This window comes from Callorhinchus milii, unplaced genomic scaffold (genome assembly GCF_018977255.1).
Source record: "Callorhinchus milii isolate IMCB2004 unplaced genomic scaffold, IMCB_Cmil_1.0 Scaffold5, whole genome shotgun sequence".
In the NCBI taxonomy this organism is placed as follows: domain Eukaryota; kingdom Metazoa; phylum Chordata; class Chondrichthyes; order Chimaeriformes; family Callorhinchidae; genus Callorhinchus; species Callorhinchus milii.
The window spans coordinates 7,984,178-8,007,788 of NW_024704746.1; the positions used below are offsets into that span (position 1 = coordinate 7,984,178).

The following is a 23,611-nucleotide window of genomic DNA, read 5'->3' on the forward strand; positions in this document are numbered from 1 at the left end:
AAACAAAAAGTTATTTTTTACTAAAGATGCAGAGGCATCATTCTCGTGCACCTCTGCAATAAGAAACACTCGTGTGCAGCATTCACAACCCTGGATACAACAGTCTTGGGAGGTGACTGGAAGAACTATGTCTGCATCACTCTTGATGTGTATCTTCAAGCTCACAAGTCAGGCCACCCTTTTTTTTATATAAATACAGATACCCGATTCTACTCCAGCATTGGGTTGGCACAGAATCGCAGGGAGTCTGAAATCCTTAAGATGGTGCAGGATTGTGGAAAATCTTCAAGTTCAAGTCTTGGATTTGGAAGCCGGTTTTCCACAGTGCTTTAAAAAGACACAGTGGAATGTCAGCTTCCACGTGAAGACTCAATGTACGAATATTCCACAATTCTGCATGATCGCGAAGTTTAAAACAGTGGTCTTCAGGTTAGGACCATGTAGAGGGTTTGGGGCCACAGGAAGATAAGGAAGCCTATCAAGATCTGTAAATCCTGCTATGGCATTAGCTGTGTAGAATGCAGGAGGCAAGAAATTAACAATCCCACTGAGGTTAAGAGACTTGGGGGACCAACTCTAAGTGTTACAAACATAAACCCAGGTGAATTCTCCCTGTTTTGACAGCATGTCTTTAAACAATTCCCCCATGCAGAAGAACCCATTGAATAAGTGCACTGACTAGAGAAGAGGCCGTTTTGGTGGAAGATCTGAACCTATAGCAAGTTCTAAACTGTCACCTACATACGTCCTTATAGCTAAACCATAGGGCCTTCCGTACAGCCATCCTTCACCTTGGGAGAGGTGAGTTGAGTTTGAAGACACCTCCAAGATCAAATGCAAAGGTGTTGCTGCTTCTTTTTGTGATTCCCTCTGCCGTTTCTTTTTAAAACCCCAACATTTGGAGAGTATCAAAACATTTTATTTAAACCCTCCAAATACAGATGGCGCTATTGCAACATTTTTCTTCCTCCATTGGCACCACATTTTTGAGAAATGCAAAAAAAAGTCCCATTTATTCAAGTGTAATAAGAGCTTTCCTTACGTTAGAGACTTTAGTGATGTTTAAGGACTCAATGTAACGTCCTCCTGATGTGAAAGGTGCTATACAAATGTAATCTGGTTGTTGTTGTTGCTTGGAGTTGTCGGTCACTCTCACTGAAGCAAAATAGCACTGAAACAAGAGGCCTGGTCACTGGCCCGTATTCAGCTTTGTCTGGTTTGCAACTTTAGCCAGTGGGGAAAATGATTTGTTTGTGGGTTGAATGCTGATCAATTTAAATGATTTACCTGAAAACGCTGTGCTTTTCATGACACATTTTATCAATTCCCATTTGTAAAACAAAAAGCCAACTTGCTGATTCTTGTCACTCATCTCGCTTAAACAGTGATCCTAAATTCTCATTGCAAACAAAACTCTAACAAATATTTAACAACAGCTTTATATGAAACATATGCTGTCACTCTAAGAGATATTTGGCATAAGCGTAGCATATTCCAATTAGCCAATATCTCGGCTGTGCTAGAATCAATATTTCTTTATGCAGTGAGAGTGAATAGTAAGTGCTTTGGGCCATTGGAATTGTAGACAGTGGGAGTGAGCAGTGCTTTGAGTGGGAATCAACCAACAATGGCATTCAGCTTCTTAATCAAAAGCGTTTTTCAAGATTATAAAGACGTTGTTTCAGACTTTTCAAGCCCTCTGGCAAGTACAGTAGTACACACGATGATCCATTGTAATTCTATGCAAGAGTGAATGGGAAGTAGAGGGTATCCCTATGCAGTGGGAGTGAATGGGTGTATTTTTTTCAATTGTATTCCTAATCAAGGGGGTGAATGGGAAATGGTTTTGGATCATTGCAGTTTTATAATATGGGCCAGTGCAATCTTATCCAGAGGAATTTGATGTAGTTCTGCTGGATTCAGATACACATTGATATGGAGCTAGTCTGAAGGAAGATCCTGGTCATCTACATTCAGTCCCTAATAATAATGCAGCTTGGCATTAGCACAGTTCTATACCAGCTCTGCTGGTTTGAGGATGGAATAGTGAAGAGCCGTAACAACCAACAAATTTACATTTATATAGCAATATTTGGTAGCAAAAAGAATTGATGAATGCTCACCAACAAACCCAATAAACAGACACCTTCTTGTCTACTATTGCCTAAATATACATACACAGTGGACTTTCCAAATGTAAATGTGTGTTTGATGTGCACTAGAGCAACAAAAGCCAGATACAATATAGAAATGTAAGCATTCGCTGTCTACTCTTTCCTTCATCCTCCAATGAAACCAAAACCTTTGTACAGCAAAGGACAGTACAAGCCAACGTACTGTCAAGTGCCTTTGAAAGCATGAGTCACAACTCCAGTGCAATTAACAACAGTAAAGGCAATGATCAGCACTGAGGCCAAGATTAATGTCGTCAGGTGAACGGCTGCAATTAAATTGGCCAGCTTCAAATTAGCATTAAATTTACTGAGTTTGGCTTCCATCCATGGAGCTGTAAGGCTGCTGTCATTGTCATTCCAGTCCCTATTATGTACTTTTCTGTCCCATTCCAATGTACTTGGCTGCCAACCACATGATTAGGCTGCCCAGGTCAATACTGATTGACATTGGAAGCTTGCTTGATCAACAGAGGAGAATCCCTATAGGACATTTTCAAAGGAACACAATGGCGAAACATCAAATGAAAAGAGGAACATTTTGAGTACTTTGAGCTAATTTAACTGCTTATTCCATAAAGAAATGCACAAAGAAACTACTGAATTCTAAAAATAAACTGAGGTTACACATGGTGACTTATTAATTTCCAAAAGATTAGGTATTTTGGATTTACTCTACCATTCAGCCAATGAATGGATGCTAGATGGTGTGATGAACATTAAATATAAATGAATGAATGTTCATCAGTTGATAATTCTTAAAACTTTTTTTAATCAATTAATGAGAAAACAAATTAAAAACAGGACTTTACCTGATAGTGCGCAGAAAAATAATACTTCAATCCCTTAACTAATACACACTGCACATTTTACACCAAAATTAATTGTTTAAAATAATGCTACTTTAACCCTGCCACAGTTGTTTGAGGCATCTTTCACCTGCTTGCATGATTTCTGTCCATCACCTTGAAGTGGAGACTTATGTAAAAGTGTTTAAGATGTAAAATCCAAACACTATGTTGATATCTCTCTTGCCACTAAATGATGGCACTGTTTGTGTTTAATGTTTCAAAGTCAAGCACTAATTTCTCGTTGCATATTTTTCAAGTGTTCTGTGATTATACGGCTAAAAGTCCACGGTAATTCCACAATCAAATAAGATATGGCACAGTGATTTAGCATTACATAATACATTCAGTGTGATGATTCACATTGAATCTGAAATGCATTGTTACATTTTTCACCCCAAGATCCAATATCAACAGCCTGAATTGTTTTATTTATGTTTGACTTGGAAAAAGGAAGTCAAAGTTAAGCATGTACTGTACGGCCCACACTGACCGAATCCTATCAGCGACTGTACAGTTCAACGGTAGCTCATTCATTAAGGCTATAGCAAATTGGTACTTACCCTCAAAGCTATCATAGATGGGCAGAATTCCTCCATATTAGTTAAAATAATGTAGGTTTAGTTTCAGTCTCTCCCACAAGCATCGTTTTCAGTCCAGCTCTATGGCATTTCCTTCACCACCTTTGTTTCAAAAATCAGGCACACACTTTTGTGGGTCTTGTACAGGATGGGAACTTATTATTAGATTGACATTTTCTCACCTAATACTTCCCAATTTGGCTTTTCTGCACTATTTTCCTGTCAACTTGTATTGTTTAGAAAGAGTTTGGTGGCAGTTTTATTGTCATTGTCTCTTCCCACAAAACCCTCAGGGGCAGCAAGTTCGATTCCCATCTTAAAGCGATATTCAAACCTCATTGAGTGAGTTCTTAGCTGTGCAGCCGTGGGATAAGCACATTGCACAGAATGACCCAAGCCGTACCCAGCCATACTGCATCTTCTCTTGGCCACATGGTCTTGGAGAAATCTACAACCAGGATCTTTCCCAATTTCGCAGCCAAAGGAGATAGTGTGAAGTGGTGGCTGGAATATTGTAAGAAGTAGATATTTTAAAAAAAAGTGTTTAATTATTTTCATGACATATTTATTTAAAAAACACTGTGTTTAAGCAACACACAGCACCACAGATTGATCAGCTCCCCCCTGACCAAATCTCATTTAGGTCTTAATCTCAGTTGCATTGCCGTGGAGAGGTGCCAATCAGACGAGACTGCCTCACCCAGATTAAAGAGAGGGAGGAGGGTCCAAGGGTCTGTCAATGACTGACTAGCTTTACACGAGCAGCAGAGATCTAGAAGTACCTTTTGCAGCTATCTACTCAGCAGCGAAAGGTGTTTGGCATAGAGAGAAGCGACGCTGATGAGTTGAATCTGAGTATCAACAGTAGAATTCTCACAATGGCTCAGGGAATTTATTCAGTGAGTGATCAAGATCAGAAAACATGCCAGGTTTGATCGCTGATGTCAGTACTAGAGCATTGGCTTCGGTGTCACTGGAAAAAAAGAGTAACATCAATAAAGGACTTGCTACTTCCAATAGCTATCCAGAAAAGCCCTGCTTGAAGGAATTTAGGTCTGTAGGTCAGGTGACCCCAGAATTGGGCTCAGCTGCAAATGTAGTCTACAATTGATTTGCTTACCCACACTTACGGTCAAGCCATGAATGAATGCTTGGGTATTGAACTGTCAATGACTAAGTAGTCTCATGTGCTTCTTGCAAATAGCCTGAAACTGTACCCTAGCAGGAAGGAAAGACATTCAGGAGAGGAGAGAGGATGGGAGAATGTTGGTAGAAGAAACAACAATTGCAATGTAGCAACTTTGCCAACCAGCAGGGAAATAAAAACCTCATTGGAACAGAGTAAAGTAGAAACAGGAGGACACCATTCAGCCCATCGAGACTATTCTACCAGTTTATTATATCTTGAAGATGTTTCAATCCAAATCCCTCGAAATCCTTTTGCCACATCCCTTTATACCTCTACTACCTGCAAGCACTATGAGAAAATGCAGCTATACTTGGGGAAAAAAGGTAGTCTGAGATGCTATATACAGTCCACCACACAATGTGGCTCTTATCAGATAACCATTTGATACTTGACTGTTCTCCTTGTGCACTTTTGAAGGAAATAATTCTTACAAGGTTGACTGTGGTCAGTGAATGACTCACATTTTCTGAGGTGTGTCTGCGTTGGTAAAATATCCTTCACCTGCTGCACATTTCAGTGGTCTCCTACTGTACGGGGAGCCTCCTATACATCATCGTCTCGTACGTACTCATTGTTTCAGATTATTACCATTTGTAAATTTTGTACAGCTTGAAAGTGGAGTAATGTTTGCGGGATTTCATTTCACTGTAACTATTTATTGCCATGTGTCTTTGCAAAAACAAAGTGGTGGTTTTATTTGTATATTTGCCTCCTGTGAACTCGGCATGAAACCTGTACAAATAAGTCGACATAAAATAAACTTCAAAAAGTGGATTCTGTGGGTCTGTGAGTCAATTAGATTGCAGGAATTCACAAGACTGGATAAAACTGGCCATGTGGCTGGTCCCATTTGCTAAATAGTAAACTAAATATCAAATGTAGCGACAAACTGATCCCTCTGCCTCTGCTGGTTTCCTGAGCAAAGTGATCCATATATTTTCTAACTTTCTGGAGTCCTGTAATGTATTGGTTAGAGCACTCACCGCACAAGCGAGAGGATCCGGGTTTAATTCCTGATGGGGAGAAACCTTAGCCAAGTTTCCTTACTTCACACACCTCTATTTACCTAACAGTAAGGAGGAACACTGTTAGTTAAATTGGCGAATCGTTAACCAGGGGTAATAATCCCTCAAAAAATAATTTTAAAAAAATAATAATTTGGTCACTCAATCCATGATTGTTTGTGGGACACTGCTATGCGCAATTGGCTGCTGTTTTTCACTCACAAAATACACACTCAATTCATTTTAAAGTATATTCTGTGAAGAGCTTTGAGACGTCTCAACAACTTGATAAGGTGCGTTATCAAATGCAAGTTATTATTCTTATTTTGCTTAAAGAAGCTACGTCAAAACTATCTGTCACACTGGTACACGGGCACACAACAGCATCCACTTATTGCATCAAATTCCATTTACTGTAACAAAAACGGGCATATGGACATCCATGGAATAACCTCCTACATATAGAGTATTATTTCATTTTCAGGATTTAATACCTCCGTATTAAAGAGATTGTAATGAGTGGATTGGAGCAGCTTTTGCTTTGCTGTATTTAACAAATATGCAGCAAGCACTTTGCTTATATTTGGTTAAGGACAGCGCAATGTTTAAACATTATTTAGTGGGTTGTTTGGACAGGTTTTCGGAGAATAAAGCAGATTAAGAGATTTACAAGTGTCTTTGGCTCTGAGCCAGCCCTTCCAAATGGTCACAAAGCTGTAACACATCCTGGAGTGCTCTCAGCAACCAGGAAATTGCAGTTAATCAGAACTGGCTTGAGGACAATTTATGGAGCTATATATTTTTTCAAATTGAGTTGATTCGAATTAATCTTACATATGCCTCCTCTTCCTCATACCCAAACTAACTCTTATCTGCTTTAAGCTTGTGATGAACTTTTTCAAACTCTTGTCCTCCCAGACACTTTAGCAATACCTGAGGACTGGAGATGTGCAAGGCATATTAACAACCCACAGCTAGTGCACAACTGTAACAAGACCAACTGCAAGATCATCAGAGAGATTCAGTTGAAGGAGACCCTTTGATCCATTTGATCTCATTCAATCAATAAGGAATAAAATGCCACTATGTGTTAGCACAGAATTAGGCCTTTGGGCCCATCCACCCTGCAATTGTCTTTATCCCCAGATGATTTATTCCCATTCTCCTACTCACTCCCTATTATTATAGGGAACTCCCTAAGGCCCTGTATAAAATGCAAGGATTATTATTATTATTATTGACAGCTTCTTCCAGAACCTGACATCAAGGATATTTAAAATGTATTGGGTTGGACAACACACCTGGGGATGAATATGACGGGTGTCTGAGTAAACTGGCGTTACATTCATTTGAGGTAAGCAAGTTGAGAGTTGATCTGAGATGTCACTGACAAAGCAAATGGTGACTGACTCTAGTTTGGGGAATCTGAGATGAGAGGACATAACCTTGAAATCAGACCTAAACCCAGCAAAAATATCTTTAGAAAAAAATTGCAAGAATATGAAATAGACTGCCTCAAACGCTAAAGATAGTGTTGACTGAGGTATTGAAATGAGAGATAGGTAAGCAGGTTCACCTACAAATACATTACATCTCATAGTAAAGCTTGAGAAGCACTTCTGAGACTTTTTGATGTTGTGATAGGTGGTATAACAAATGCAAGGATCATTATTATTATAGATTGGTACTTAAATAGAATTACATAGGAAATTACAGTACAGAAACGGGTCATATGACTGAGCCAGACCTTGCTGGTGTTTATACTTCTTAGGAGCCTCAACCTTTCTCCCCCTACCTGTCTATTACCTTCTCTCTCATGTATGCCTCAAGGAATATTTACTTGGTAAGGTGTGGAAATAGAATTAATGAGAGTTACGTTACCTTGGTTATCTTGGTTTGGCGAGTTAAAGCGGGGTCCTTTGCATGATCGTTAAACCGAGGTCCCATCTACCTGTTCAGGTGGATATTAAAGATCCCATGGCAGTATTCAAAGAGAAGGGAGTTTCTCCTGGTGTCCTGGCTAATAATCCCCCAAATAAAATTAGTCCCTCACTCCAGGATTGTAAATTGTGTGCGCAATTGGCTGTCAGGTTTCACCCACAAAATACACTGTCACTCCAATTTACAGTAACGACGACGACAACAACTTGGATTTATATTGCGCCCTCCACGCTGGACGGTGTCTCAGAGCGGTTCACAGTAACGGATCCCGGGGCCGAGCCAGGGGGAGGGGGAGGAAGGTGACCAAAGGCGCGGTCGAAAAAGTATTCAGCCAAGACCTGAAAATAGGAAGAGAGGGGGCGAGGCGAAGAGAGTGAGGAAGGGAGTTCCAGAGCCTCGGGGCGTAGTGGGGTTGAGCGGAGGACTCGGGGGACGATGAGGAGGACAGGCCCGTTGGAATGAAGGCAACGGGTACTGTTGTGAGAGAGAGGAAGTCAGAGAGGTAGGGGGCTAGAGAGGAGTGGAGGGATTTGAAGACAAGGGTGAGGATCTTGAAGTCGATCCTCTCTGGGACAGGCTGCCAGTGCAGTCTGGCAAGGACTGGGGTAATCGGGGAGCAGAGTTTTGTATGACCTGGATTTTATGGATGGTAGTGGAGGGGAGACCAGCGAGGAGGGTATATGAATAGTAAAAACCAATCAGTATCTTCTCCGAAGCACTTTGAGACATCTCAATGATATAAGGAGCTATATCAAATGCAAAGTAATGTTATTATTATAAACACACAGGAAATTGTAAATGGGTTTAACTAGTTAGCAGTGAAAAAACTAAATTCATACTTTTGCTTTGCGCCAGATGTGCTGGGGATGATCATGAAATTCATTCGGCCTCAAAAGCCGACACCAAAGCCATTGAAATGGCAATGGTCCATTTCAGTAATCGTCATGTTAATTGTAGGTACAGACAAAGGGCAGCATTAAATCATCTAATACCAGTTTCAGACGCCATGTTGTCATCACTAGATGTGTGTGCTGGGAAGGGGGCGAGAAATGATCTTGCCTAAATCTCCTCATAAAACTTCCCACAAAGAGTCACTTGATTGGCAAACCATCTGGGTTGCTCAAATAACTGCTGTGCCCATCCTTGTAAAAAAAAATGAAGTCTAGCTCAGATGTTGTAAAGGTCCATAAGTAGATCAGGATAATAATAATAATCCTTGCATATGATATAGTGCTTTTCACGTCTTCTAGACTTCTCAAAGCACTTCACAGAATATACGGTAAAGTGAATTGACCGTATATTTGTGGGCGAAACGCGGCAGCTAATTGTGCACAATAGTGTCGCACAAACAGTTGTGGGTTGAAGTGGCCAATTTTATAATTGTTTCTTTTTCTTGAGGGATTATTATCAGGCATGTGGAGTAAGGCACAGCTAAAAAGACCACTCATTGTAAAACATTGCCTGGATGATGGTGGGAAGTGTGACTATTTTGCACCCGTGTTAGAAGCTTCTCTTTGATTGCTGAGTTTCTGTAGACAGAAAATTTACATCGCTTTGAAGACCACAGAATAGTTTTGACAAAATTATGTTACAGCCCAAGCTTTGTTAACCAGTGAGTAAATGGATGCTCGTCACTGTTCCAATAATGTGCTTCAATCACCGATGCAGAAGGGCATTTCGAAATTCAGAAGGATAGATGGTAAAGGAAGTGGAAGTCTGACTATTCCATTTCCTTTAACATCTATCCTTCTGACATCTCTGAGCATGACTGTCCAATTAATGGGAATTAGTCCTGAATTATATGCAGTTGAGTGCTTGTGGCCTCAAATGTCAAAAGTCCTTCGCAGAGCTTGTTGCAGCAGGGTGGAAAGAGCTTTACCCTGCATTTAACCTGTACTGTGCCTGACCTAGAGGTGCGAGGCCCTGACACTGGGTGTGAAAAGTGGAAGGGAAGAGACCTATTCACAAGAACTGTTATGTTTTGGCGTTGAAAAATGTGAAATAAAATAATAAGATTCTTTACATTTGATATAGTGCTTTTCATGTCAGTAAGACGTCTCAAAACACATTAAAGGGTACATTGTAAGGTACAGTGTATTTTGTAGGCAAACTATTTATGTTACAGGTCACAGGCTGCATTATCGCAATGGACAACAACTTAAACTGGATGGTATTGATACATACAATTTGTTGTTAATGTTCCCAAATCGTCATAAAGCAGCATGAGAATAAACCGTACCGATGAGTAACACAGTAAATCTAATCGCTCAGTTTGAGCGATTTCATTCAATTTTTTTTATTTTGCCAATTATTTATTATGCCGTTAATACATTACTCCAGCGGAATTGATTGGCAAGGTAGCAGGTGTAAAGCACTTTATGGCACCATTAACGGACAGGAAATAGATTTTAAAAATGAAAAATCCCCTCATCAATCTGAAGGAAATGTACATCTTGACTCTAATTTAAAATTTGGAAACAATGTGTTTACTACACTTTGTAATAAACAATGCCATTTCTGATGGGAAGAGTGCACGTGCTGATTTACTGAGTGCAAGGAAGGCAATTTCATCCAACATCATTATGGGGACGGCAACAGTGCTGACATGGCCAGGACTACGGGAATATTTAAAACAACAGGAAGATACCGGTGCCTTCTCAATCTTATTATTAGTAGTAATATTATTCCATCCGTAAAAAATATAAACTACAAGTGCAACTATTTATTATAAGCAGTTGTAATGGGTCATCCCAATGTAACTTTTCACAGACATTTCTTTCTGAGTAAGTTGGCCAAGTAAATCCAAAAGAATAGTAAATGTTGAAAGGATTCCTATGTACCCGGTTAGCATCTGCCCAACAGAACTTCACAGGCGTGGAACAGAGAATTGTCGTGTTGCCCACAAAAGAATAACAATCCTTGCATTTGAAAATACGGTCAATTCACTTTACAGGATATTCTGTGAAGCATTTTGAGACGTCTCAATGACGTGATGCAGATTATATTTATTATTTATACATCAACTAGAGTTTTCTGGGATCAGAATATAGCTTGTACATTGCCAGAGTGAAAGTGAAGCCAGAATAAATGATGTATTTTGATTTTAATTGCAGTTAAAAAATATTTAATATTTCCTAGTGATGATTTCCCAGATGAATCTATAATGCATATCCAGCAATCTTAATTTAATCCAAAGATCGCTCACTTCAGCAGTCATTGTGACTATGACTGAACCCTGGGAGACTGTATGTATGGTCTGTTGCTTTTAATGAGTGGAAATTCTCATCCTTGTAAATGCTAAACTGTTATTTTATTAGTCATGAAATTATATTTATTTCAAGCCAAAATAATCTTGTTAATCAGGGCACATAAATTGCAACAGAAGATGTGGTGCTTTTACCTTTTGCTTGAATTCCACAGTCACAGGTATTAAAGGGAAAAAATGGGCAATAAGTTTGTTCATATGGCAAACATGGGGTTAGCAGTTGTGAATGGGAAGAGGTGGGTGAAAAGGTTCATCTTTCTCCTAGAACTTGGTGATCCAAAATAGAACTGCAAAACTAAAAGGTTGTAAACCACACGTTGGCCCCTTCAAATTCAATGAAAATCGGTGCATCTTCTGCACATAAATGTGTCAGCCTGGCTAAATTGGTAGCAAGCACTTGTGCTTTTGGGTCAGAAGCTTTAAAATAGGTTCAACCCCGCATTTGAGACTTTGAGCTCACGGTTCACGTGGACACTCCAGTGCAGCATTGTGGAAGCGCTGCACTGTCAGAGGTGACGTCCTTCGAATGACCCGTTAAAATTGAGGTCTGCCTGTTGAGGTGGTCACTAAAGATCCCATGACACTATTCACAATCACAAGTTTTGAATTCAGAAAGAGAAGAGAGTGGCTCCTGGTGTTATGCTATGACAATCCTTCAGGACAATTGGTCATTCAACTCCTGGCTGTTCGTGGGACGTTGCCGTGCACAAATTGGCTGCCACGTTTGCCTACAAGTACAGAGTCACTAAATTTAACAGTAATTACCGTAAAGTGCTTTGAGACATTTTGAAATTATGAGTTCTATATTGAATACAAGGATTATTAAAGCATTAATTGTCATGTTATCTCACCAAGTTCAAAACCGCCGGAGCAAAGTCACTAATATGTTACATAAGACATCTCTAGCACCAGCAAGCAAAACCTTTGGAGCATAATTTGATCTGACTGAGAAATAAAATTAAAACGATATAAAATGAGCACATATCTTGTATCAGATGATTTATATACTGTCTCTTCAACTCAACCTTTGCCTTTCTGTCTCATTGGTTGTGTTACCGAGCTGGTGTGTGATACAAGAGCTGGTAGCCTCACCTCAGTTTCTCTCTACCTTATTACTGGCGGTTCCTAAGAGTGCACTGGCCTGAATTTCTGCAACCTCAGCAGAATCGCAGCTCTTTCAGAATGAGGTTAGAGTCACCTTGAAATAGGGACTCAGCTGACACAGCTCCCAGACACACAGGTGCAACAGGCCATTTGTAGTTAGTGTTCAAGTGTGGTGTCGATTGATGCTGGTGATGGGACAGGGAATATATGACACAGGGTTCATCTACAGCTGTGGTGGCCAACCCATGGCCCGGAAGTGGCCTGTGGCACCATCAAAAAGTGGCACACCAAACATTCGCACTAGTGTAGGGGTGGGGTCTGTTTAAAATCAATGCTTTGTTTCCAGTTTTTTCTTGATTGAATATTTCTTGATTTTTATGGCACAAATCAAGAAATAGTCAATCAAGATAATTTATTGTGTTGACCCAACCCAAAAAGTTTGGCCACAACTGCCCTACAGCGAATTCCTGTGAAGCGCTTTGAGACATCCTCTTGATGTTATATTAAATGCAAGGATTATTTTACTGTTGACGCAATCCACAGGTTTTACTCAACAGTGACCAATGTATCAACGTATTCAAAAATGATATAAAAATGCACTTCATTCACAACTTTATACAGTTTATGTTACTGGGAAAACAGCTGCTGGCCTTTCCACATGATCACAATGGTAGAAAGAGGTATTTCTTGTTTAGCTTTACAGACAATTAATAATAATCCTTGCATTTGATACAGCGCCTTATCACGTTGTTGAAAAGTCTCAAATCGCTTCACAGAATATACTGTAAAAGTTAATTGGCTATATATTTTACATGCAAAACGCGGCAGCCAATTGAGTGACCAAATGTTTTTTNGAAGGGATTATCACCCCGGAAATCGACTAACAACTGGGTTTCTACTTACTGCTAAGTAAACAACAACAACAACTAGCATTTATATAGCACCATTCCCCCAGGGTAGCATTCCAGAGCACTTAGACGGAAGCATGTGGAGTAAGGAAACTTGCCTAAGGTTTCACCCTGCCCAGGAATCAAACCTGGGTTTTCTCACTTGCGAGGTGAGTACTGTGACCAATATGTTACAGGATTCCAAATATTAAACTGACCGGTTGAGAAACTGATTGTGAACTTGCAATGTAAGAATTAAAAGAACAGAAAAGCATTAGGATACTTGTCTCTCAACTAATAAGTCGAACCAGGGTTCAATGAAGTGAAGCACGCACATTATGCAGCAAATTCCAATTAAGCACAACTTTGTAGAGATTCCCTTCCATTAATTTCCATTCAATTTCATTTATAAACAATTATTTCCAGCCGCAATGCACTTCAAAGATCAAAGGTGATTTCTTAGCTTTCTGTCCTGTGGCCTGCTCCATTAATCACCAACACCATCATATGATGTGCTAACACCTCATTCTTAAACTGTAAGAATCAAATTATATGACTCAGCCTTTCAGTACGCAGACGATGATTACTTCAATAAGTTATCCCTCAAATATGAAATTAAGGTTTTCTTTGCTTTAACTGTGATGTGTTTTTGCCAGCAACTCTAGATGATTCTAAATCTGGTGTCATGTTAAAATCTCTGCTCTGAAGACTGCCTGTGGATTAAATGCATCTACAAATCTGATAAGAAAAAAAATCAACGCTGGTTTTACACCAATTCATCTTCAACGTAATGCCTTTTGTTGTTTACAACCTGAGAAACTCCACCTGTTTTTTTGTTTTAGCCATTTGTTTTCAGGATTTTAAACAACTCATATTTTAATCTTAAATTTGAAGCCGACTTTGACAACTGTTTAAAAGATGATATTTTGTCCCCCAGAACTTTTTTGCAAAGGTTCCTATTTATTAGCCTCGGTGATTCTCTAACTGGCTACTTGCTGCGAACAGAAGAGAATAACTTGATTCTGACATACTGTTAGCAAGTACCTAACCTTGGGGCCAAGGAGATCCCACTTACCTTCTCCTGAAAAGGTTAGTGGGTGGCAGGATGCTCAAGTTCCGGATTCAACCATCATAGGACCCAATGAAGATTCTGGAATGAAATCATAATTGTTTCCATTGAAACAGAAGGAAATGTCTAATAGGATCCAGCCAAGCTCTTTATTAAGTTTGTGAGTATCTGCACTCCAGATACAAACATAGGAACAGGAGTAGGCCATTCAGCCCCTCAAGCCTGTTCTGCCATTCTATAGGATCATGGCTGATATATACCTCAACTCCATTTATCCGCCTTTGCTCTATATCTCTTGTTACCTTTACCTAACAAAAATCTATCCACCTCAGTCTTGAAAATCTGAATTGATCTAGCACCCACGGCCTTTTGGAGAAGGGAGTTCCAGATTTCCACTACTCTTTGTGTGAAAAGGTGGATATTTGTCTCCAACATCAAGAATCACTTTTTATTTTTGGTGGAAGGGCACAGTGGAAAAGAAAATTTCCATTATCAAATCTAGTTCACTGGGATTCTCCAGAGCGTGTCACCAAGTTGAGTGGCATGTTCCTTCAGGAGTTCTGTTTTACTGAATGTTTCTTCAGAAACATCAGTGTTAAAAGGTTCAGGGATGAGAAAGCCTTGTTGACGGGCTGAGGACATCATGGCGAGAATTGTTTTACAACCATCGATAACAAACTGATCTGAGCTACTTTTAGTTCGCTCCAGACTTTTATCCTGCATGAACTGAAACCAAATTGCACTTGAAAAAAGGCATCAAATACCTCATTAGCCCGAAGAATGGTTTAATGATTGTACAGTAAAATGCAACAGGAAGTATGTGATACAGTTCAATACAGGTGTTTTCTTGTTGCCGGTCACTTGGAGTCTTGCACCAGTCCTGGGTTTAGCCTTTCGAGGTGGTGTGCTGGCGTAACATCTGGGAGATGTCCTTGCAATCTGTAACTTCTTCAGGCAGACAACCTTCTCCGTCCTGGATGGTGGGATCTGCGCCAGCATCCAACAGCAGCTCCACAATCTCAGTAAACTCGCAAGCTGATGCTGGAAGCAGTCAAGAGCAAGATGTCATTAAGTGTGCGTGTTACATATCACTGTGATGAAAACACAATCCTCCTCCACACCATGGCTCAGTTTTAAGGTGGAAGAACCTGAAATGTTTCCTCTTGAAAAATAAACAACTAAGGAGTCACGTGATCTGAATTTTTAATATTATGAAAAACAAACTAATATGTACGCACATAAAGAGCTTTGATTATAAAAGGACACAAAATTAGCCACAAGCAAAAAAGAATTGTGCACCTATTTGACTCACGTTTGGATTCACTGAGCTGTGGTGCAACCACCAGACTCCTGTGATCAGAAACTTACCATGTAGGCAATCAAAGGGATGAAACCGTAATCCCAACAGTTTGGTGGCACAGTGCTTTCAGCTGGTGCCACTCTGCTGCCAGTCCCCCTACCAATCTCCCTACTGCCCTACCCCCACCACCCTCAACACACACATACACTACATAGGCTTTTAACCTCATATTTCTAAAGCCCATGATGTTCACCAGAACAAGCATAAATAACTACAGACTAAATTTGGAATGATGGCTCATATCCATGACAGCTGTCTTCAACAAACAAAAGCGATCCAATTCCACACGTCACTCCCTGTGACCCGTTTTATTTAGAATTGCAATCCATAAAGATCAAAAACTAAAACCCAATGATGATATTTTTGGCTTTATCCAGGATGGAATTTTCAAAGAGGAACAAAAAAGAGTAAAGCCCGAATAGGATAAAGCCAGCTTCCAATTACAGAGCCAGATGAAGCCTGCCGTATCCTCAATGATACATTGTCAACAGTAATATAGAAAAATACATCTTTCTACGAATAGGCACATTAAAACATCTTTTCATTACCCTATCAATATCAGACTTTTACAAAAAGTGTTCATGTGTGAATTTCAAATCTACAATTTTGAATGAATATCGGAACCTGAATTCCCAAGGATGCCCAATGTCATAGTGGTGAATGTGCTGCCAAACCGGATTGTAACAGAATGTAAAATCCTTTACGCCGTCATTAAATCACACCACTTTGTACATGGTGTTATCAAATTAAGAGTAGTGTGTGGAAGGCTGATGGCTTCAACCATTGATCTGGTCAAATTGCCCAGTTTTAACCTCCCTTTGGTAAGTTCAAACACAAGTCCATTATAGCTTGAAAATGGAACTTCTTTTCTTTTGAACAAACAATATCAAAAGAAGTGTTTTGATTCTGGTCTGGCCCCTGGTCTTATGTAAGCATCCCAACATTTTTAGGTCACTGACATCACAGATATAGAGCAAAGCTCTATCCACTCTGACCCAAAGCTGTTGGTTCCCAAGTATAACGAGCACAGGACTTCCAGTAATATATTCTGTGTTACTTTGCAGTGGTGCTGTAAATTGGTGTGCAATATAGAAATATTCTCAGGAAGGTATGTACAGTGAGCAGTTTCAAGAGGGAATTGAATACATTTTGATGGCAAAGTGAATTGGGAGAGATGTGAGCTCGGAAGGAAATTTGAAAATGTAACTGGCCAGGTGGAACCAAATAGTCTTTTCTGTTCCTGTAGATTCCTACAATGTTTGTGCTGCGCATTTACACCCTATATAGTTTTGCAGAAGATTTTTGCAATTGTGGTTTGTGATGAGGTACAGAGAGGGGGCTGATTTATCGTCAGCAGAGATTATCACTGGTTGCTAGCACTCAGTGTTCAAGTAATGGTTGCCCTTCGTATCCGAAGATAGTCGTTCACACAACATGAAACCTGGGTGCGTGAATTTGTTTATAATGTAGAAACTGCAGCAGCCACACGTCTAGTCAGCAAGCAGTGTAACCAGGTGTCAAGGAATATCCAAGAAGACCAGACCACTTGCTAACTGTAGAAACCATTACCCCGGAAAGTGATCCAACAATCGACTAACGACCGGGTTCCTACCTACTGCTAGGTAAACAGAGGTGTGTGGAATAAGGAAACTTGCCTGCACTTTTCTATTGGCGCAGTTCATGGCCATTGCAGAGTTGGGGTTCATTAGATCTTATACAGATACAAGGTGGTATATACCCTAAACTAGGAAACCTTCGCAGAGTCACCTGCATATTGATGCTGCGACTACTTCTAAGTAATGTTGATTCCATTGAGAGACAATAAGAATAAAATTGTTAACATCTCTTTGGCTCTTAATGTGGGATGGCACTGCTTCCAGCATGATTGCATTTCAATGGCATTTCTGGCAATATTCTGTACTCACTGTCTCGTCAAAGTCTCCATTCTGAGAAGACTGAGTACCATTGCACTGTGATTATGGATCCCTGCTGCTACAGCAACAGTGTGTGCAATAAACTGAACTGAAATTCGGCATATGAATGTTAATTAGTGGGTGTACACATTGTACATACTATGGTTACTCCACACAAACCTCTAAATCAAGTCATTTTCACAGTCCATACAAATTAAAGCCATTGTGAAAATGTCCCCTTCTTTTCCGTATTTTATAAGTTTCTACAGAAAAAGGCACAGAAACAAAGAGAAAATAGTAATCAATTTAGACCAGATTAAAATAGGTATAATTCTGTTTCAAGTTCACTGCCTCTGAACAGTTTTCACTGAGGATCAAACCAAGTCCCATACTGTATGCTTCTGGCAGATGTAAAGCTGGAAGAGGAAATGCAGACTGTCACTGCCACTGATCTAATGTCCCAACACCAGTAAGAAAGAGCCATAACTCAGAAAAAGATCTACAAATGAATTATAAACTCTCCGTGGTGAGTGCTTGAAATTTAGTAGCGCACTGTCACCCAGTCAAATATTCCACTTATTCCACAGGCATTGTGCTGCAATAAATTAAATGCAATTCATGTGCATTTCACTGCGCTAATCAAATTCTTGTGATAGTAAGAATAGGGTAGTGTGGATCACTGCTTCCAATTAGCAGGAATACAACTAGATAGATTGGTTAAAACTAGACAGTGTTTTGGGTAGAATGCACAGATAATAGCGGAATGGGAAGGGACTTTGGGTTGGCGTTCGACAGGCAGAATGGACTCCAGGAAGGAGTTATGTAATTAGGACAGATTCTGGGATGCAGTTCCACAGTTAGAAGGGACTCTGAAGTGGAGGTACGCATTTGGGAGGGACTGGGATGGAGTTTGACTCAGAAAGGACTCTGGGGTGGATAATCCTGCAGAAACTTCCTGTTAAGATTTAAGAGAAAAGACAAGATAAAAGATAGTCCACATCTCTCAGGGTTGTTGCAGTGCAGTTGCTGAGAGTTAGCGTCTCCTGTACCTGGTTTAATGAAGCTGACACGGGTCAGTGTCTGCCAGGGCATGTTCCGTGTAGCTGCACAATCAACGTCTGTCAGGACTAGTTTAGTGTAGTTGCAGAGAGTCAGTGTCAGTGTCAGCCAGTCCTGAGTCGCTGTGTGCCAGGGCTAGTTCAGTTTGGCTGCACAATTAGTGTCTGTCAGGCCTGGTTCAGCTTAGCTGCCGAGTCAATGTCCGACAGCACTGGTTCAGTGCAGATGCTGAGATCAGTGAGTGTCTGCCATGGCTGGTTTAGAGTAGCTGTCAATAGTCAGTGTCTGTTTCAGTGTAGGTGCTGTGGTTCAGTTCATTTCTATCAAGCCTGGTTCAGAGTAGCTGCCCAGAGTCAGTGTTTGCTAGAGCTGGTTCAGTGCACTGTCCAAGTCAGTGTGTGCCAGGGCTGGTTGAGGTGTAGCTACTGAGAGTCAGTGTCTGTCAGGTTCAGTGCAGTTGCAGAGAATCAGTGTCAACCAGGGTTGGTTCCAGGGATTGAGAGGGATTGGCTTTAAGCTTGGCTGCCAATGGTGGGGAGGATAGGACAGGGGACATAACGCAGGTCACTATTCACTGATGAAGGGAGTTTAATGGGACTCATGGAAGTTATCAGGTGGGGACAGCCAGCAACAAGGCATGCCAATGGACAGAATGTTCTGGAATACAAAGTATTATTTTTATGCGCAAGCAGGAACAATCTACAAAAGGACTGAAGGACATGGCTGAAAGTTCAGCCGTCAATGGTGGGGCAGAGAGGATGGGAGACATGAAGCAGGCCAACGATTTCTGAACGAAGGGAGTGGTTTTGTCAGTAGGATCGCAGGAAAGATGACTGAAAGCGTGGTAAAAGAAGGCTTTGAACATTGGGAGGGAACAAGTCGGAGGGATTCTGGGATGAAGTTCCCAAGAGTGGGAGCAGAATCCTGAAACTTCAGCTGCTAATGGTGGGACAGATAATGGTGCAGGGGTAAAGAAGGCCAGTGTTCTCTGAGCTAAGGGAGCAGTCTGGTAGTTTGGGTTGCAATGGCAACTCTATAAGTCTGACAGCAAACTGTACAGTTGCCACTTTTCGCCCACAAAATATACAGTTTATTCACTTTACAGTATATTCTATGAAACGCTTTGAGACGTCTCGCAGACGTGATAAGGTGCTATATCAAGTGCAAGGATTATTATTATTACAATGTCAGTCATATTTGTGCACCAATGTACATTTTTATTTCACTGAATGTCACTAACAGTGAACCATATAGTTGTTAGTTATATAATGCAGTTTTATACTGTTCAAAATATGCTGATTTAATCATGATGACAAGAAATTAACAAAATAAGATGGGTGAAATAATTTTATGAAAGCCTGTATCACTCATGATGACTTTATAATAGCAAGTTTGAGTGGAAAAGGCAAAGCCTGGTTGAATTTGAAGTCTTGCTTTAAGAAATGCTTGTATGATGCTCGTTTTAGACTCAGGAGGTTAAACAGCTAAATTTATGGCTCTCCGGGACCCCCATTTGTCAAGTGACAGAACTTTGGCCTTGCACAAGAGAGGAGGGAAAATGAAATCTCATTTCTCTCTAAACTTCATCACTCCCATTATTGCAGTCATTCCATTCTCCTTGCTGCTCCTCTCCCCGTCTGTCCTGACACGGCAGATGGTACCTCCAAAGCAAGGGCTCCGAGGACAGAGAGCCAACCCCTTTCCCATCACGTGAACTCCCTCCTTCTAGGACACTTTGATTTCCTCAGGGACAGCTTGTAGGCAATAAACTAACCCCACAAGGATGCTCTTCTACACAATAGAAGGTACTGCTGCGTCTCAGCACAAACAGGGTGCCTGCCTGCTGATTCAGGGTCACCATCTCTGCACCAAAAGCCTCTCTCTCTCTCTCTCTCTCTCACACACACATACGGCTGATAAAGTAATTTAGCACAAAATCATTCTGGTCAGTCACAAGATTATGTGAAAAGAGCTGATTTATTCATTTCCTCAATCTATAACACATGGTCCAAATGTTCTTATGAAAATGAGTTTGCTGTTCAGATGGACTCAGTGCTAACAAACAAACTTTATCACCAACACGCAATTGCAACACCATATTTGCTAATTAAATTTTAATTATGATTATTAATAATAATCCTTGCATTTGTTACAGTGCCTTATCATGCCATTCTTTGTGAATCATTTGAAATTCATTGCCACAAGTGGCTATTCTAGTAGAATCAATCAAAACAGGACTGAGTAAGTAACTAGATATAAACATATCAAGAGATTTGGGGAAAGAGCTGGAAGTGAGATGAACAGAAAAGGGAGATTGAGAAAAAAGAGCTAGAGTGGCTAAGCACAGTAGACTGAATTGTCTCCTTCTGTGCTGAGAAATGTCTAAATAGGAACTACACTAAGGAAATGATTAAAGTTGTCACTAGCTTTACCCAGTATCTGTACACCCAGCCACTCATATCTTACACCTCCTCACTGCATGTGCAACAAGGATCTAAATTTCTGCCACAAATAAATACTGGTGCAACAACCCTTGTGTGGTAAATTATTGTATCCAGTCTCAACCTTCTGAAGTCGGTTTTCTGTATTTGTTAAAAAGGACCTCCAAAAACCAGGCTTCAAAATTACTGCTATATATAGGAATTAGCCAAACTTGGGATGTTCTAAATGCTGCATAAACAGAGTAAATCTACACTTAGGTGGAATTTCTCTGCATCTATGGGGTGAAATGGGATTGGTGCAGTGGAATTTCACACTTAGATCAGGTCTTATCTAAACTATGTGGTATGATAACTAGGTTCTGGATGAATAAATAACGTCTGGATGCTGTTTTTAACATTAATTCTGTTTGACCAGTTGGGTGAAGATAGTTCCATTGGCTGCCAAGTCTCCTGGGATAGAATAAATTAATCTGTCTAACATGATATTAAAGAGAGAGAGAGGGATCCCCATTTACTGAACAACTGCAAGAATGATTTGCTGAGCTCAGATGATGCACTGGATAAACTCACCAGATGATGTAATTGTATCTCTCGTCTGACGAGTTTACCAATATCAGATTAGTATCAGGATTGGTAAAGTCGAGTGTGTGTGCGCGTGTGTTTTCTGTGTGTGAGGAACCAAAATGAGGGTAGGTTTGGGCTTTGGATGGATCCACAACCTATTCACCCTCATTACCTATTCCACATCAGCGTCCTTTGATGGCCTCTCGAGTGGATAGTCAGCAACTCTCACTGCTGTGGCTAAAATGTGAGAATGTTTCATGGCCGAGGTACTTGAGAGCTGCTTTTGTGTGGACATGGGTCTCACTGAGAGTATTTGAAACCCAAGCAAAAATGTCCATAAGGGACCCAAAATCATTACTCATAATGTACTCCTGTCAAATGGTCTACTCAATGCACGGTTGAAATCTTATGTTTAGGAGGATAGAGCCTACCATAAATTGCGTGCTATATGCCGACAATAGATTAATGACACAATTGTCTCTCGGCAGCCCGCTGAGCCAGAAATTAATTGTTCAGTAAAACAGAAATAAGACCAAGTTTAACCAAATTAAACTAAGGTCTATCCCAGCTACCTGTTTTTTTTTCTTTTCAGAAGGACCTTAGGTATCATTCTTGGTTATCCCTCTCATTCAAATTCATTACCAAAAAATTCAGATTACCCGGCACTGTAGTTTGTAGGATGTCACCGGTGCAGTTTAGCTGCCTTGTTTACCTATATTAAGTAGGCTCGATATTAACATTGGCTTTAATTTCAAATGATTCTCATTTTACCAAGTGCTTCAGGACACTCTTTTAATTGAAAGGCATTTCCATAAATGTACGTTTGTTGTAAATATCTGTAAGCAGTTCTGAAGGACACAGAGGCAGTCCCTCAGATGCCGGGCCCTTTCTGCTCTCCTGGTGCTGACCCACAGCTCTGAATTTACAGGGATTAAACTCCAGCTGCATCTTGTATCTCAACAATGTGCCTGACACAACGGGTAATCAGTTGAGCTGTCAGTTTTAAGGGCCTTTGTCAAGCCTAACTATAACTCATACAGAAAGGGAGGGGTATCAGGCCCTGAGAGAACCATCAAAAGGGGGTGGGGGAGTGGGGGGGCGGTCACAATCTCTCAGCGGAATTCACCACAAAAAACAATCAATTTACCAACCTTTGTCCAGCATGAGCCTATCTATGCACTGGTCAGTTTCCCTTCAATAAAAAGTTTGTATGAAGAGCATTTAATTTATTAAAATGCCACACAGATGTCCAATTCCATTGTGTTCACAAAAGCTAGCATTCAAACCCAGTACAGACTCTAGCTGTCATCAGCTTTTCAGTGCCTGGATCTGGACATATTTCTCCTTGGTACACAATAAACAAAACAGTAGTTCCCCACAAAACAGCTCATTACCTATACACCACAGTTATGTGCAGTTTGTAAAAGGATGGACAAGACCTGAATGTGTATGCAAGTGTGTGTGTGTATGTATATATGTGATAGGCTGGCTCACTTGGCAGATCTCTCACTTCTGAGTCGGAAGGTTATGATCTCAAGGACTTGGAACTCATATAAGCTAAGCTGACATTTCCAATGCAGTGCTGCTATTTTGGAAGTGTCGTGCTTTGGATGAGACAAACCAAGGTCCCGCCTGCTTGATTAGGTGAATATTAAAGATCCTATGCCAGGAGAAGTAAGTTACCTTCTGGTCTACAATCCCCCAAATAAAGTGGACATTTACTTCACGGCCATTTGTGGGACACTGCTGTGTGCAAAGTTACCTGCTGTTTTCACCCACAAAATACAGTCACTACATTTTACAATAAATCATGTGAAGCATGCGATATCCCCTTGATGTGAAAGGTGCTACACCAAATGGAAGGATTATTATTATTAGAATATGCATAAGTATGAGTGTGTATGCGTGTTTAGCTGTGTATATCCATGGCCATGTGTGTGTACTACACCTTCGGACATCCTCCTGACGTGCAAGGCGCTTTACAAATGTAATTTTGTTGTTGTTGTGCTACGTGTGTTGAAATACTGAACCACATTATAGTAATTAGTGTCTAATGTGTCTATTTCTAGAGGGAGGGATTCCTTAATAAGGAATGTAAAAGTATTTCATGGCAACTTGTTACTCCGTTCAGACATGATTTATTTTCAGAGCAATGTTCCCAGTATGATGGGAAGCCCAAAGGCAGTGTAATGCACTTCCACTTTCCTTATAAAGG

The 23,611-nt window shown here is 40.4% G+C and overlaps 1 protein-coding gene across 1 annotated transcript in view; it reads right to left on the reverse strand.

Annotated features, from left to right (window-relative positions):
• Positions 1-14,827: 14,827 nt before the first annotated feature.
• The window catches only part of acbd6 (acyl-CoA binding domain containing 6), an 83,527-nt gene continuing 74,743 nt past the window's right edge, over positions 14,828-23,611 (reverse strand). The window contains exon 8 of the mRNA XM_042335381.1: positions 14,828-15,100. Coding sequence (XP_042191315.1) covers positions 14,946-15,100 — 155 coding nt within the window. The 3' untranslated portion in view covers positions 14,828-14,945. The remainder of the gene's footprint in view (positions 15,101-23,611) is intronic.